The sequence below is a fragment of the Salvelinus sp. IW2-2015 genome, linkage group LG18 (assembly GCF_002910315.2).
Source record: "Salvelinus sp. IW2-2015 linkage group LG18, ASM291031v2, whole genome shotgun sequence".
NCBI classification, from domain to species: Eukaryota; Metazoa; Chordata; class Actinopteri; order Salmoniformes; family Salmonidae; genus Salvelinus; species Salvelinus sp. IW2-2015.
Window position 1 is genome coordinate 17503893 of NC_036858.1, and position 12427 is coordinate 17516319.

Sequence of the window (12427 nt, forward strand, 5' to 3'; positions counted from 1 at the left end):
ACATGTCATTGGCAATTAGTAATAATTCTTAATGGTTAAAAAGATGGTTTTCACCCTTTCAGCAATTTCCATTTCATTGCCAGACTGACTACTGCTAACTTAAATAGTTGTCACTTATTTTTTGCGCTGAAATATGTTGGCAATTGATTGTTTGATGATGTAACAAGCTTGTTCATCGTGCGATAAGAGCTGAAGGAACAGGCGCCATTCTCTGAAAGGGGAATTATAGAGCTGGTCAACGGGTGCAACATTAAGCCTGGATTTAGGGACTAAACATTACAATAATACCCAATGGCTGGGTTTAAATGTTGAAATAAAGGTATTTTGGATTTCATTTCACAGCGTTTGTTGACATTCACTACTTCCATAACCAGTGTTTGATGTGTGGAAAATGTGGATGAGGTTTTTCAGTACTACACACCATAAGCACTTGGGGCCAGGGCCATAGATAGATGACTGCTTGGCTTGGGGCCATCTACTAATGACGTGTCTATGCAGTTGTGTTCATTATGCACCAAACGGACTGAAACAGCACGGACTACATGCACATCTCCAATATGAAATCGTAATTGAACATTTTCCCCTTCATAACCTTTTCCTACGGTGTGTCCTTCTGAACACGGCCCAGGTTTCGAACCTAAAGCTTGCCTTTCTCTCCCAGTGGAGCCTGAGGAAGCCACACTAGAGGACAGAGCGGCTGAACCACAGTCTGAGCTCTCTGAACTGGAGAGCAACACCTGTGATGAGGAGGTGCAACTTAGCGCCTCTGGTGAGGAGGAGGTGCAACCTGGTATGCACCCACCACCACCGCTGCACTTTGCATTCAGCTTTAATACCAATGTTTTTTCTATCCGTTTAAAAAATAAATAATCCTTCACTATGTACAGTACGTGTTTCTATGCAGGATACCATTTTAATATTGCTAAACTATTAATTTGTATAATTTAAAATTGCTAAACTATTCATTTGTTTCAGAGCCATAACCCCCCAAAAAAGCTTGTTTTTGGTTTGCAGACTTTATTTTCCTTTACAAATGTATGACAACTTATATGACTAACCTTTGCTTTCTTCTCAGTGTGATTGATTGTGTCTGGCTCTGTGTTTTAGATTTTCGCTTCTGATCAACTGTCATAAGAAGCAGAATGTTATTTATTATTAATAATCCATGACATGCCCAACCAGGTTTCTGACCTAAAGTGTGTATTTCTCTCCCAGTGGAGCCTGAGGAAGCCAGACCAAAAGACAGGGTGACTGAACCACAGTCTGTGCTCTCTGAACTGGAGAGCATCTGTGACGAGGAGGTGCACCATTGCACCTCTGGGGAGGAGGTGCAACTTGGTATGCACCCACCACCAGAACCACCACTGTCTTTTGCATTAAACTTTTCTAATGTTGTTATTTTATATTAATCGCTGGTTCTGCCCCTCTTTTGTACGTAACAATTATATTATGTACTGTATCAGCTTAATATTGTTTTAACTATTTGTTGGTTTCAGAGCCACAACCTGAAGGGAGTTAGTTTTTTGGTTGGCTTTTGTTAATGCTTACTTTAATGTTATTTCTGGGTTAACCTTTTTTTCCCTTTTGTCTTTTATGAATCACTCTTAATTATCTTAATACTTACTTCTCTCATTAATTTTCCCCAGTGCATTTGGTTTTGTGTGTGTGGTCAAGTTTGTAGCAGACTAATAACAAAGCATAACTTTTTCCCTGGTCCATACACAATACCATTGCTACAGTATCTCAACTAGAATTATTGTCAGAAGTGGGATCTAAACACAAGCCTCCATTCTGAAACCAGATAGAAACCGGATATGTTACACATAGCATTATGGGTATTGTAGTACACTGTTACATGTTACATAGCCCAAGAGAAAAGGGAAACAGCAGGTTGAAAAGGACCCTGTGATATGTTAAACAGATCAGGAGCCTTCAGATATGGAGGATGTCACAATAATGGAGAACACAGTTGCTGTGCTGCCAGAAGGAAAGCCAGGTTAGGTGTCATGTTGGACCATGATTTTTCAATGAAAACAGTGTGTCAGGCTCAGCATCTCCCACATCTAGCAATACCTATAACCACCCACACACACACCTGGATTTAGATATGGATTGTCTAATCAAATTACTTTGTTTTGATGTATGTGAAAAAAGGCTGAGGTAAAGATGAGTTGCTGTGGCTTTTGTGCATTAAGCAAAAACTGTATGCATGGTGTAAAGTAATCTAGGCTGCTTTGCTTTCTTTGCAGTGGCGTGGTTCTTTTGGATATTATGCACTGTAGCATGTAATGTGTTTGACAAGACCTAATAGTTGGATCCTCTTTTTGTTTCTCTGCACTGCCTCGCCGTGTTTGAACAGCAACTGGAGGAACAGCCTCAACAGGTATTTTGGTCGATCACACTGTGGACAATGTTTGCAAACACTTTGGGTATATCTTAGATAAAGTCCAGATCACTATTTTATGATATTAGCCATAGCTGTTACAATACTATTGTTGCCAAAGTACTCAATATAATACAGTAATATAAACTGCTATGATACATGTTTAAAAGAATATGATGGTTGTTTAAAAGTTCTCAACATAATTAGACTTATTTTTTTAAAGGCATATTTTGGAATGAAATATGCACCATTCAGTGTGTATGACAGCATATCATCCCAGCACATCTCACAGTTATGTTTACATTTGTCTCATAGTCATCTGTTGTCAATCTTTTCCATTGATCCAGTTGTGAAGCATTTTGTCCATCTTTTACGTCATTAATGTTAATGTAAGTTGTTATGTGCATTTCATAAAGCCATTCTATCCATTCCGCACTTTTCATAGCTGCTGGACAGACGCAGAGAGCGTCCTGTGACTTCTTCCACGACACCATTATAAACACAAAAACATCATAAAAAAAWAACTTTTCTGTGGTGTTCTCCAAATCGTGACTATGTAGTTCACTGTCAAATTAATTTCTCTTTTCTTCTCAAATAACATTTTAACGGGGAGGCGGAAACGAGTGGAGTAAATTCACAATTAAATCTGCCTTTCAAAAAAACTAGAGGCACCTGGTGTGGGAATCCTCAGTGGATTTGTGTTGACGCCGCCTAATGGATCGGAAGCTGCTGAAGACACAGAGATTGGGGCAGGACTTGGCTTCAAGACCTTGGGAGCTTTCTGTTCTCTGGACTCTGAAGATGCAGACTCAGAGGGGGCACAGGGGGGAGGGGACTTTGGGAAGAAGTTGAGTAACTCTTTATGGACCTCTGGAGACCATACCCAGGGGTCAGAGGGGAGAGGGGCCCTCCCATCCGCCAAGGGGGTCAGTCCAGATTCTCAGAGAGCGGTCAGTCTTGATGCACCTGAGTGCTCCTCTGGGCAGAGCGATCCGCTGGGCACCTCTTTAGTCCGCAGCACAGCCTTTGAGGACCTCACCTCCGTTGAAGAGAATAGATTGTGGGTAGATGAAGACCAGGGTCTAAGGATTTCAAAAGAAGCCAAAAAACAAGGACTGACTTTCGATTATGCCGAGTCTCTCCAACAGGCTGCTGCTGCTTCTAATACTGGATCTAAGGAGTTTGTGCCAGGAAGRCCTGATTCCTTTCCGGTTCACAGTCCGTCCTCTTCCCACTTTTTTCTGGAAAACTCTGTACCAGTGGACAAAAGCCCCAGACATGATTCAGAACATCTCCAGGAGGTACATGACGCTGTCTCATCAGCTTTAAAGGACACTGCCCATTTTGATGTGGACACCCAGCTGGAGCGACAAATAGAGCCACAGGTCAATGGAAACATGGTGTCTTCTGATAGTGACAAACATTTGACAACAGTACTATCTGACATAGGTGTAATTAACCCTGTTTTAGAATTAGAAAGAGCAAGCTATATGTCCATACCGGATTTCGTTGAGGATCCCAAGACGAGAGATGCTGTACAGTCCACCAAGACCACAAGCGAACTCCAGAAAACTCCTCAAAGTTCTCCCGCAAGAAAGTCATTGGTCCCGGTTGCTATATACAAAGGTCTGTTTGCAGTTCTATTCACCAAATCCCAAACTCAATCTTCTTCAGTTAATTTCATCCTCTTTATTTTACAAAACAGCTACCGTATGCTATGCAGCATTCGCTCCCCTGAAAATGCGCTATGGAACTTCACGTTTGGCTGAGGATAAGCTTGTCGTCCTCCCTCCCTTCCCTTTGTTTTTGTTTCCTCCTGTCCGTCTTGCTCTTTCTGCTGGCCTTGCAGACCCAAAATCCACTACGGTTTACGGATCTRGCAAATGCTTTTGAGTGTTTTCAGTCAACAAGTCCTGTGTGTTACAGTCACTATGCATGTTTTTGAGAGTTCCACGTCTTTGTGATTGTCTTTCATTTGGTCTCCACTTCCCTATGCACACATACATACAACGGAACATGTCGATGGCCTCTCGAAGTTTGTTCACTCAGTGAGCTAAAAAAAAAGGGCAATAGATATTTTTGTCTGAAGAGTCCAATATGCTAAATGTCTGTTTCCCCCTTTTCTACCACAGCTCAAGCAAAGATTGAAAACGACAATGCTGATAAGAAGGTAGGCAACTTATCCCATAGCAGTACACATGGACAATGCTACAAATGTCTTCTTAATTTGTCATTGAAAACCTTTTTTTAAATCATATTTCCTTATCAGTATGAACCTTGAACTCATACTGTTCATTTGTGAATCCATGCCTGTTTCATTGCATTTCTTCATTTACTTTCAAGGTATTCAATTTATTTATTTTTTTTACACTCATTGCTTCCAATCATACAAAGACAACCAAAACTGCCACCAAAGCTAGACCCACATCTGCCCTTAAAAGACCCTCCCCAGTCAACAGAACCAGAAATGGGCCCACCTCAGTACCCACTAGAGCCAGCAGTGTAGGGGCKAGGCAGCCCCGTGTAAGTATGGCACAAGCCTGCACACGGCTGAGAGTGGTACAACCCATGCACCCCTGCATACGGCTGATAGTGGTGCAGGCTAGACCTTAACACAGCCTAACAAACAGCATTGTTTTCCTGTGCATCAATTGAAGCCAACACTCACTAACTCCCAGTCTTGCCTTTTTTCGATTGTAACCCCTTATGATTGTAAGGGTGTGTTTGAAGGTTTTCAAAATATACATTAGATGAAATGGGGCCCACACTCTGGATTGCTCAATACTTAATAGGTGCAACTGTATTGCTAATTGCTAAACATACATCCATCATTCATAGTTAAAGGTTGAAGAAAAAACATGTTTTTCCATGATATCATTGTTAGTTACAGTTGAAGTCGGATGTTTACATACACCTTAGCCAAATACATTTAAACTCAGTTTTTCACAATTCCTGACATCCAAGTAAAAATTCCTTGTCTTAGGTCAGTTAGGATCACCACTTTATTTTAAGAATGTGAAATGTCAGAATAATAGTAGAGAGAATGATTTATTTAAGCTTTTATTTCTTTCATCACATTCCCAGTGGGTCAGAAGTTTACATACATACAAATTAGTATTTGGTAACATTGCCTTTAAATTGTTTAACTTGGGTAAAACATTTCGGGTAGCCTTCCACAAGCTTCCCACAATAAGTTGTGTGAATTCTGTCCCATTCCTCCTGACAGAGCTGGTTTAACTGAGTCAAGTTTGTAGGCCTCCTTGCTCGCACACGCTTTTTCAGTTCTGCCCACACATTTTCTATAGGATTGAAGTCAGGGCTTTGTGATGGCCACTCCAATACCTTGAATTTGTTGTCCTTAAGCCATTTTGCCACAACTTTGGAAGTATGCTTGGGGTCATTGTCCATTTGGAAGACCCATTTGCGACCAAGCTTTAACTTCCTGACTGATGTCTTGAGATGTTACTTCAATATATCCACATCATTTTTCTTTCCTCATGAAGCCATCTATTTTGGGAAATGCACCAGTCTCTCCTGCAGCAAAGCACCCCCACAACATGATGCTGCCACCCCCGGGATTCACGGTTGGGATGGTGTTCTTCGGCTTGCAAGTCTTCCCCTTTTTCCACCAAACATAACGATGGTCATTATGGTCAAACAGTTCTATTTTTGTTTCATCAGACCAGAGGACATTTCTTCAAAAAGTACGATCTTTGTCCCCATGTGCAGTTGCAAACCGTAGTCGGCCTTTCAGGTTATGTCGATATAGGACTCGTTTTACTGTGGATATAGATACTTTTGTACCTGTTTCCTCCAGCATCTTCACAAGGTCCTTTGCTGATGTTCTGGGATTGATTTGCACTTTTTGCACCAAAGTACGTTCATCTCTAGGAGACAGAACGCGTCTCCTTCCTGAGCGGTATGACGGCTGCGTGGTCCCATGGTGTTTATACTTGCGTACTATTGTTTGTACAGATGAACGTGGTACCTTCAGGCGTTTGGAAATTGCTCCCAAGGATGAACCAGACTTGTGAAGGCCTACAATTGTTTTTCTGAGGTCTTGGCAGATTGTCAAGCAAAGAGGCACTGAGTATTAAGGTAGGCCTTGAAATACATCCACATGCACACCTCCAATTGACTCAAATTATGTCAATTAGCCTATCAGAAGCTTCTAAAGCCATGACATKATTTTCTGGAATTTTCCAAGCTGTTTAAAGGCACAGTTAACTTAGTGTATGTAAACTTCTGACCCACTTGAATTGTGATACAGTGAATTATAAGTGATATAATCTGTCTGTAAACAATTGTTGGAAAAATATCTTGTGTCATGCACAAAGTCTGTCCTAACCGACTTGCCCAAACTATAGTTTGTTAACAAGAAATTTGTGAAGTGGTTGAAAAACAAGTTTTAATGACTTGTTAGGTCAAATTAGTGCAACAGAAGAGGTGCAATTTTATCTTCGAGACACCTGCAATTTGAAAAACTCAGCGGATGGTGTTAAAACAATGACTTCTGCCATCTTTATGCACATCGGCATCCATCCTAAGTGTATGTAAACTTCAGACTTCAACTGTACGTGTGTGTGTGTGGTGCATATGTGTTTGTCCATGTGTTGTGTGTGCCTGTGTCAATGTGTCCACTTCCTGTCCCTGGTCTCAACCTCTCTCTCAGGGACCTGCAGCTCTCACTGCAGAGTTGATTGGAGAGGGAGTTTACTCCTTTTTAGGGGTTCATCTTTTTTTTACAATAGTTTAATCTGATGTATATGTAGGGTGGAAGTGGATTAGTATTTTACATCTCTTTAATGTKATTTCTTACCGGTACAGGACACCCAAGTGCGCTCATGCATTTTTTTCAATACTACAAAAATTACAGGGTAGCTTACTCTGCTGACACTGTCACGGATTCCCCCGGTACTGTTGCTCGTTCCAGAGGTCTACGCTACCGGCTGAACTGTCTCATTACGCACACCTGATTCCTATTCCCCTGATTAGTAATTGTATATATGTGCCCTCTGTTCACCATTGTCTTGTTGGTTATTGTTCCCATGTCCATTGGTCTATGCTTTGTTATTTCGGCTTTCGCGCTGCGTGTATTGTGCACTTGTTATTACGGGTCTCATCCCGTGTATTGTTGTGCATTTGTTATTACGGGTCTCGCCCCGTGTAGTGTATTGCGGGTCTCGTTCCATGTATTTATTCAAGGTTTTACCTCGCGCTTTTGTTTTGGGTTACATCCCTGTCTTTTTGTATACGTGTTTGTTTTGGGCTTCGTCCCCGTGCCTTTTCATGGCATGTTGTATATTTTGGGTGGAGTATTAAACCCCTCAATTACGAATTCCTGCGCCTGTCTCCAATCATTTATACAACATGACAAAATAACCAACCCTAAATGGAGACGGTGGGAYTGGCCCATCTGACCACGCTGCAACTAGCCCGTCCCACYCCGCCGCAACTTCGGCAGCTGCAACTGTCCCTGACCGACACGCAKCGCATTCCTGTGGTTGTCCTCGAGGCCGGTGTCGTCCCACTGCTGGTGCAGTGCGTCGGGAGGAGTACGCCCAGAGGAGCGGTGCTGGGTTCCTGCGGTGGAAATCCCTGGACGCTTCGCTGACCAGGGATTTCCACCAGCGGCYCCCTGACCGACCCACACCGCATCCCTGGGGTCGTCCCCGAGGCCAGTGTCGTTCCGCATCTGYTGCAGTGCAGGTTTAACCTCGCTCTTTTGTTTGGGTTACATCCCTGTGTTTTTGTATACATGTTTGTTTTGGCCTTCGTCCCCGTGCCTTTTCATGGCATGTTGTATATTTTGGATGGAGTATTAAATCCCCCTATTACGAATTCCTGCGCCTGTCTCCATCTATATAATGTGACAGACACTGACAAACAGATCAATAAAAATGATGTTGTCTGATCCATATAATCGGCCTATGAAAAYGGGAGASATAAATACAATATGACGTCCATCTAACCTGGACGAGGAAATTATTGTCCAAAAACAAACAAGTGGCACCGACCTAATGATAAACAGTGAATATGTGTCACGCGGAATGACGCTGGAGAGACGAAGCAGGTACGGGGAGTAACATTTAATAAATACAGACATAGAACGAGACAGGAACAGCGTCAGCAAACAGAAACTAATGACAAAAAACAATTAATGCAGCAGCGGGGAACAGAGCTGGGGAACTGACAAATATAGGGGAGGAAATAACAGGTGATAAGTGAGTCCAGGTGAGTCCAATAACGCTGATGCGAGTGACGAGGGAAGGCAGGTGTGCATGATGGYTGGCAGGAGTGCGTGATGCAGGGTAATCTGGTGCCCTCAAGCGCCAGGGGAAGGGAAGAGCGGAAGCAGACGTGACAGTACCCCTCCCTCTTGGGACGCCACCCACCTGGGCGAACCAGCCGAGACATGGGCGCTGGGCAAGCCGGTTGGGGCGTGAAAACCCGACAAACCGGCAGGAGCGTGAGAGCCTGACGATCCGGCTGAGGCAAGACTCCTGTCGATCCCGCTGAGGATGCCCGAAGATCCAGCTGAGCGTGACGTGGGATGGAAACCTGCCGAGCCAACCGAGGCAACGAAACCTCTTGAGCCAGCCAGGGCGTGAAAGCCCGACGGGCTGGCTGAGGTACCCTCGGTTCCATCGGCGGCGGAATCCACCCCAACGTCACGAACTAAACAAACGGAAGAAAAACACTCCTGGACCGGTTGGGCGCACAAAAACTGACGATCCGGCTGAGGCCCGACGTGGGATGGGCACCATCKGAGCCAACCGGGGKAAGGAACCCTCTTGAACGAGCTAGGGCATGGAAGCCCAACGAGCTGGCTAGGCATCCCCGGTTCCATCGGTGGCGACCCAGAGCCGCTGCCACCATTCCAACCCGGAACGCCAGTACTCCCCGATGCTTCGTATGTTGGCTGCTGCATTCTGTCACGCGGAATGACTCTGGAGGAACGAAGCAGGTACGGGGAGTAAACATTTAATAAACAACTGACATAGATGAGACAGGAACAGCGTCAAGAACTAAATACAAAGACATAAGGCAATCAATGGAGCAGCCAACATACGAAGCATCGGGGAGTACTGGTGTTCCGGTTGGAATGGTGGCAGCGGCTCTGGGTCGCCACCGATGGAACCGGGAAAGCCTAGCCAGCTCATCGGGCTTAGCTGGCTCGAGAGGTTTCCTTGCCCCGGTTGGCTCGGAAGGCGCCCATCCCACGTCGGGCCTCAGCCAGATCGTCAGTTTTTGTTCGCCCAGATAGTCCAGGAGTTTGTCTTTTGTTTTGTTGGTGACGTCGGGGTGGATCCCGCCGCCGGTGGAACCGGGGATGCCTAGCCAGCTCATCGGGCTTCCATGCCCTAGCTCGTTCGAGAGGTTTCCTTGCCCCGGTTGGCTCGGATGGTGCCCATCCCACGTCGGGCCTCAGCCGGAACGTCAGTTTTTGTGCCCTCAACCGGTCCAGAAGTGTTTTTGTTGTTGTTGTTTGTTTAGTTCGTGTCTTTTTGAGTCTTTTCTTTACAGCAATAGACTTTTGCTTTCCAAACAGTTTTTCCGTGATTGTATTTTTAAATATTGCAATATGCCTGGCCTGGATGGGTCTCTCTGCTTGCCACTGACTATTTGGTATTTGCAGTGCGCGCTGCCCAAATTGCAAACCCTTCTGACTGCGATTTAAAACAATCCACAGATTATTTTTTTAMAAGCTAATGATCCTCTGTGGCCAAATAATGCTTTCTGATGGAGTAGCCTATTTCAAATTGTTTGTATATATTTCTGTATAGACGGGAGTAAGCTAACTAGGCTATATAATCTTGGCAATTGAATTCAATTTACTTTAGGGACACGCTGCCTATGCCTTTTAATGTGGCATAAACACAACCAGTCATGATGTTTTCATCTGATTGTCAAACAWTCACTTAACAAAGGCGCTCCTGTAGGCTACCTACGCACATTTGTTCACTCACCAAAGTATTTCAGCATCCAAAACTCAAATATGCACTGTGCTCCCGCAACTTGATGAATGAAAATAGACATCTGTTACAAAACACCTACGTGTAGTGTAATGAAATTCTGACATTGTCATTATGCCTACACTTGTAGCCTGAATTGATGCATCCACAGTTGTTCAAGTGCGACTCGATCTCTGCCATTCATCTCCGCCTTGTCCGCATGCTCGTCTCGGCCGCTCATCTCCYCCTTGACAAAATGGAAGTGTTCTCTTCAAACCACAATGCAATTTGGAGCGTATACCACCCGGTTTCCAGTCAATTCGCTAATTTGTCATGTGGCTGACATGCAGTAATGGTGTAATAGCCATGAGTTTTTTGGGGCACGTTGTATTAATTGTGGTAGGCTCACGTTTTACCGCCGTATCCCCACTATTTATTTTACCGGGTCGCCGTACGTTATTGGAGCTACTAGCCACAGCATCGTCAGACTGAATCGGGATGGGTGTATATGAAGGATCAGAACCCTGAATGGACCTTTGGTCCTGGTTAAAGTTCTGACTAGTGATCCGGTCCTGGTTGGATCCAGGGAGAGACACGTCCTTAAGTTTGAAGCGGTACAGAAGGCCCAGTAGAATGAGGAGAATGATGACGAAACTCAGTCCTACCATTCTCTTATGCACTCTGGACATGCTTTAGTAGTACCAACTTGCTAACAGCTATCAGGTCCTAATGGCCTGGTACTCAGGGCTCTATTGTCCCTCTAACCACTTTGACATCAATGGAAATGCAATCGAAAATAACATCAAACACATCATGCATTTAAAACTCACCTCAACGTGATGATCAATTTGAAGAAAGAAGTAGTAACAGCAGGTTGATACTGAGTAAAACGCGGTCGTTCTGGATGTTGTTTCAAAGCCTAATAACAAACTGGACAGCTTTCTAAGGTGATGATTAATTCAAAACACTCATATGCATATCAGAGCTTATGCATATGCATAGGGTTATGAGCCCAATCCCGAACTAGCCATGGCAGAAAAACATWWAAKAAAACTGCTTTAAGATGTCTTTGGTTCATAATTAGTCTAGCCCATACTCCAAAATGAAACAAATTTGAGTAATTGACTTTGAGTGTGGACTGTATTATTATTATATATATATTTTTTTTTCACCTTTATTTAACCAGGTAGGCTAGTTGAGAACAAGTTCTCATTTACAACTGCGACCTGGCCAAGATAAAGCAAAGCAGTGTGACACAGACAACAACACAGAGTTACACATGGAGTAAACAATAAACAAGGCAATAACACAATAAACAAGTCAATGACACAGTAGAAAAAAGAAAGTCTATATACAGTGTGTGCAAAAGGCATGAGGTAGGCAATAAATAGGCCATAGGAGCGAATAATTACAATTTAGCAGATTAACACTGGAGTGATAAATGATCAGATGATGATGTGCAAGTAGAGATAGTGGTGTGCAACAGAGCAGAAAAGTAAATTAAATAAAAAAAGTATGGTTACGAGGTAGGTAGATTGGGTCGGCTATTTACAGATGGACTATGTACAGCTGCAGCGATCGGTTAGCTGCTCAGATAGCAGATGCTTAAAGTTGGTGAGGGAAATAAAAGTCTCCAACTTCAGCGATTTTTGCAATTCGTTCCAGTCACTGGCAGCAGAGAACTGGAAGGAAAGGTGGCCAAATGAGGTGTTGGCTTTGGGGATGATCAGTGAGATATACCTGCTGGAACGCGTGCMACGGGTGGGTGTTGTTATCGTGACCAGTGAACTGAGATAAGGCGGAGCTCTACCTAGCATAGACTTATAGATGACATACTGGATGGACTGGTTACCTTATACTACGTTCCAAAATGTCTATCCACTAGTCTCTGAGAAAGTATGTCCCTAGGTGATGCTGTTGGTTAATTGATTGTGCAYAGCGGCTATCAGTTAGCCTACAATTTTAGTGCATTTTTATTTGATTTTGAATAGCCTAGTATATAATATATTTTCATTATTAATTGGTTACATATTACCTTTAGCTATACAGAATATCTCACCACCGTGCGTTTCCATCTCCTCCTCTCTCC

General features: G+C 43.6%; 1 protein-coding gene across 16 annotated transcripts in view; it reads left to right on the plus strand.

Annotated features, from left to right (window-relative positions):
- The window catches only part of mapta (microtubule-associated protein tau a), a 47599-nt gene that overhangs the window by 18043 nt on the left and 17129 nt on the right, over positions 1–12427 (plus strand). For 6 of the 16 annotated variants that reach the window (XM_024007483.2, XM_024007477.2, XM_024007485.1 and 3 more), the window contains exons 3-7: positions 629–790; positions 1216–1338; positions 2360–2383; positions 4516–4553; positions 4778–4906. In XM_024007483.2, coding sequence (XP_023863251.1) covers positions 629–790; positions 1216–1338; positions 2360–2383; positions 4516–4553; positions 4778–4906 — 476 coding nt within the window. The remainder of the gene's footprint in view (positions 1–628; positions 791–1215; positions 1339–2359; positions 2384–4515; positions 4554–4777; positions 4907–12427) is intronic. The other 10 variants (XM_024007486.1, XM_070448358.1, XM_024007490.1 and 7 more) reach the window with 8 other exon arrangements.